The sequence below is a fragment of the Myxine glutinosa genome, chromosome 8 (assembly GCF_964187855.1).
Source record: "Myxine glutinosa chromosome 8, kmMyxGlut1.1, whole genome shotgun sequence".
Taxonomy (NCBI): Eukaryota; Metazoa; Chordata; class Myxini; order Myxiniformes; family Myxinidae; genus Myxine; species Myxine glutinosa.
In genome coordinates, this window is record NC_136268.1 from 106,152,087 (window position 1) to 106,156,927 (window position 4,841).

At 47.0% G+C, this 4,841-nt stretch overlaps 1 protein-coding gene across 1 annotated transcript in view; it reads left to right on the top strand.

Moving 5' to 3' along the window:
• Positions 1 to 4,841, top strand: part of DMXL2 (Dmx like 2) — a 169,035-nt gene extending 164,194 nt beyond the window's left edge. The window contains exon 47 of the mRNA XM_078783981.1: positions 4,157 to 4,841. Coding sequence (XP_078640107.1) covers positions 4,157 to 4,351 — 195 coding nt within the window. The 3' untranslated portion in view covers positions 4,352 to 4,841. The remainder of the gene's footprint in view (positions 1 to 4,156) is intronic.

The following is a 4,841-nucleotide window of genomic DNA, read 5'->3' on the forward strand; positions in this document are numbered from 1 at the left end:
ACTGTGTTCAAAAATTATCCGACCTTTATTTTTCGTGCGTAAACAAATGAAGCTAGGGAGGCATTGATTGGTGCACGTATGTAGGCGGTCCTAATGCGCACGCGTGAATTTTTTCCCACCTGCAGAAGCTGTCATTCGACGGCAGACCGCCGATGATTGAGGACATGTAAGCGAGCACCGTCGGATTTTCGTTTTTGACAAAATGACGGAAAAACTTGAACAACGCTACTGCATCAAATTTTGTGTAAAGTTTGGCGATTCCCAAGTGGAAACGATCCGCAAGATTCAACACCGTTCATTCCATTATGAAGGAGGATTTGGGCTTCAGGAGAATCTCAGCGAAGTTCGTACCAAAGCTGCTAACGATTGAGCAGAAGCAACTCCGTTTGGAGATTGCACAGGACATGCTGGAGACTGTGAACAGCGATCCCAGCTTCCTCAACACAGTGATCACTGGCGATGAGTCCTGGGTTTATGGGTACGACCCAGAAACCAAGTTGCAGTCATCACAATGGAAGCACCCAACATCCCCGAGGCCAAAAAACACAAAATTTGATGCAGTGGCGTTGTTCAAGTTTTTCCGTCATTTTGTCAAAAACGAAAATCCGACGGCGCTCGCTTACATGTCCTCACTCATCGGCGGTCTGCCGTCGAATGACAGCTTCTGCAGGTGGGAAAAAATTCATGCGTGCGCAGTAGGATCGCCTACATACGTGCACCAATCAATGCCTCCCTAGCTTCATTTGTTTACGCACGAAAAATAAAGGTCGGATACTTTTTGAACACACTACGTGTATGTATATATATATATATATATATATATATATATTGAAGGAGCTGGGCTCCAACGCGAGTTAAAAGAATTGACGCGACCAAAGATGGAAATTCGTCCGAGTAGGTTTAATAAATGTATCACACTCGGGTACTCAGAAAAGCCCGTTTATCGGGCAGCAATATATAATATATATACACATTTATGTTGGGAAGTTTGCCCGGCAAAAGCTATACCGGGCATGCCCGGGTATCAAGGGCGAGCCTTGGAAAGGCGAGTCTGGACCTGCCCGGGCATGTTTGGCTGCGGCCTGGCAAGTCGAGGCTGGGCATGCCCGGGCGCTCTGGACGAGCACTGGAAAGGCGATAGCGGGCATGCCCGGACGCTCTGGGCGAGCCCTGGAAAGGCGATAGCGGGCATGCCCGGACGCTCTGGGCGAGCCCTGGAAAGGCGATAGCGGGCATGCCCAGACGGTCTGGGCGAGCCCTGGAAAGGCGATAGCGGGCATGCCCGGGAGGTTCGGGCGTGCCCGGGAACAGTGAGTCCGGGCATGCCCGGGAGAGGCGCGTCTGGCCGTGTTCTGGCCGGTGCAAGGCGATTGTGTGCATCCAGCGGTAACCGCTACAATATATATATATATATATATATATATATGTATATATATATATATATATATATATATATATATATATATATATATATATATATATATATATATATATATATATATATTGTTACGGACGCGGTTTAGATGTTATTTACCGAGCGGTGGTATTGCCGCGACCGAACAGTTATTCCCCGACTAGACCCCGATTCCACCCAGACGTTGACCAAATCGCGCTATGCCAAATCAATGATGGAAAGGACGCGACGACTGGGAAAGAGGAAACGACGCAAGGGGTACAGTTCTCACGACCTCCGGAGGAGGGTATAATTACAGTGGTGGAGAAAAGGGGGGTAGATTACATGGCAGAGTGAGGTAAAAGACACAGAGGAGATGGGCACTTAAATACAATCTTATCTCTCCCAGACAGACCACAGACAAACGGAACAGGGCTGACTTACACAGGGATTGATGGCAGGGAGGGACAGGTAGTTCGATGGCACAAGGTGCACCTTGGCTCGGGGACAGGATAAAGCACGGTCCAGTCCAAAAGATGCGGGGAGGCCTCACAGCACTCGGAGGGTACGTCTTGCTTGCTCCAAGCTCAGCGCGCATCTGACGTCACCTCCCTCTCCCTGCGCATGCTCAGCGGGGAGTGACACGCCCTCGGCTGGTTGGCTCCACCCCACTGGGGCCGGTCCGCCGCTTCCATTGGGTGCGGGGGTTACCGGGCTCCTCCCTTGACGAGGAGCTGACAGGGAGCCCCTATTTGGTAACCCCGTCGAGCACATGTTCGATGGCGGCTCGTTGGGAAGGCCTGATGCCCTCCCAACACCCCCTACCAACCAAGCCGGAGTGAGGACGCGCACTTCCCGCGCCCGCCGCTGCCGTTGTTGTTGTTGTTGTTGCTGAACCGTGAGGAAGAGCTGCAGGGAGGTATTGGGAGGTCCTAAACTTCCTAACGGTGCCATACAATCACATTCTGGTGCAACGAAGGGTCAGAATTAATGGAAACGAGTCCTTAACTGACATAGACTAAGAATAACTAGCAAGATGTCCTATAGTTGTCTTACATGAGATGCGGTGAACCTGGGCACGACATTTAATGGGGGAAATAGGGGGAGGTCGGGTCTACAGAGTGTTGTTTACAGAAAATGGGACTAGGGAATGGGGGATTGGGGATAGTTGGGAAGTATTGAGGAAATAGGGGAATATTTACAAGCGGATATGGATGGATGCAAATCCCATATCCGCAACATTCGCGTCGCGTCCGTCCTTACACTGTATATAATACACTGTATATAATATATAGCACTGTATATAATATAGATATAATATGTATATAGATATAATATATATCTATAGATATAATATATACATATATAGACATATCCTGCTGTAGGATCCTTGTGACTGCCATTTTTAAAGGATCAGAACATGACCTTCAACCTCCATTCCACATCCATGATCTCTTTGTTTTGGAAACACCGTGTTGCTGACTGCCCTATCTACAATTTATTTCTGAGGTAGTTTGTGTAACCCCTTTGTTTTCACCAGGCCAGGTATTTTTTTTTTCACATGATCTCAGGCTATAAACGGAGCTGACACACACACACACACACACACACACACACACACACACACACACACACACACACACACACACACACACACACACACCACAAGAGTGTTAGATGAGACAAACACTGCCAATGAGCTTGGGGGAAGTGCTGCCACTTCCCGGGGTACTCTGGGTACCAGCGACATCACAACAATGGCGTCGCTTTTTCACTGCACTTAGCGGGGTATTTACTATGGAGGAATTCCCTCCTTTCCATGGATGCCAACCTATGGGGATTGTACGTGCTCTTAGCCTTTTTAATGCTGAACGTCAAGCAAGGAAGCAGCATTTAAAAAGTTTTTGGTATGATAAGCCCAGGCTTTGCAGAGGGGACACTCTAACCATTACACCACCTTGTCTGGTTAGGGTTAGGATGTTTCCTATGCGCTGTTCTCATCGGACATGACATCCAAGGCACTTGAACACAATGCAGATATTTCCTTTGAGGGCTTGAGTTGTTCGTCTGGCAATGTGCTCCGAGATGTAATTAAGTCCATTGCCTTGAGAGGTGATCCCATTTCCATCTTGGCCCACCACATGAATTGCCTCTTCTCTGACAATGGATCACACACATTCAATGAAAAACCTGTGGAATTTACTACTTGTTCCCCTTCACTGAATGTTGTCTGCATTGCAAATTTACTCTTGTTTGATACGACAGTCAGTGGCAGAAAATACAAACCCACATCCATCCAGATCAGTACATCTGAAAAGCTGAAAATATTCAGTTGAATAAGTTATTGCATACAAGTAAGTGAAATATAGCCATCATCCAAGCCAGAAATAGTAAGCACTAAAATTAATAGTTTGAGTGAGACTAATTATTGCGAAATTTCAAGGCTGCATGCCCTTGGTCTGGAGAGGATGTGACCTTAAACTAGCCGGTGTGGTTACAGTTGTAATCGCTGTTAAAAAGAAATCCTCCTCGCCCTGCTCCCCCGCCCCCTCCCCTCCCCCCCCCCCCCCCAAAAAAAAATAAGGCTCAGGTTGGCTTGTAAATACCGTATATATAACAAGCAGAGAAGAGTTCTGACGTACAAAAAAAGTACAGAGGAAGTTAATATTGTTTTTAAGGGGAATACAAAGCCATCATTGATAAGCATTGCCGCACTGACTGTTTGAGATTCAGAGAAATCGAGAATATGAATGTGTTCACCAGGTTTGGAGCTTGACATCTGCGCATCCTGTCCTCACTCTCTCTGGGGAGCATGCTCGTCATTCCCTGATTCCCAGCCTGGCTGGTTCCGGAGTGCTGCACCTGTGCTGCCCTGCTGCTGGGCGCCTCCTCTCTTGTGGAGGAGACGGCACCATTAAACTTCGAGTTCTTCCGCAGGCACTGGCCCTCTCATCATAAAACGTTTTGCCTTGTGACCTCGAGGCACGATATTCCATTTTGTGACTGCATGAGAGAAAACGGGAAAAGAAAACAAAAACCCTTGATATGAAACGAGGTCGGGAGTGGGAGTAGAGTTTAATGAAAAGTTTGCAGAGGACAACAGGACATGATAGTGGAGATCAACCGAAGCCTTTCCTGGATGCGATTTCAGCTTTAGAAATCAGTTTGAACAGAATTGGTATTCCATTCTTGTTTGTCTATATGCTAAATACTCATTATGAGTACAACTGAGTGCTTAGGATTTTAACGTTTGCAGAAATCATGGCTGTGTGTCTCATAGTGGAACTATCCCATTTTTTTTTTTTTCAGTTTCATTGTTCCTGCAGTGACTTGCGGTTCGTTGAATTGTTTTCTGCGTTTGTTCATTCCTATGAAAGAGACATTTCTGCTGCATGCATGACAATTTCCTTCCGAAAGCAAAGATTCCTTGCTGATGCTATGACTGCAG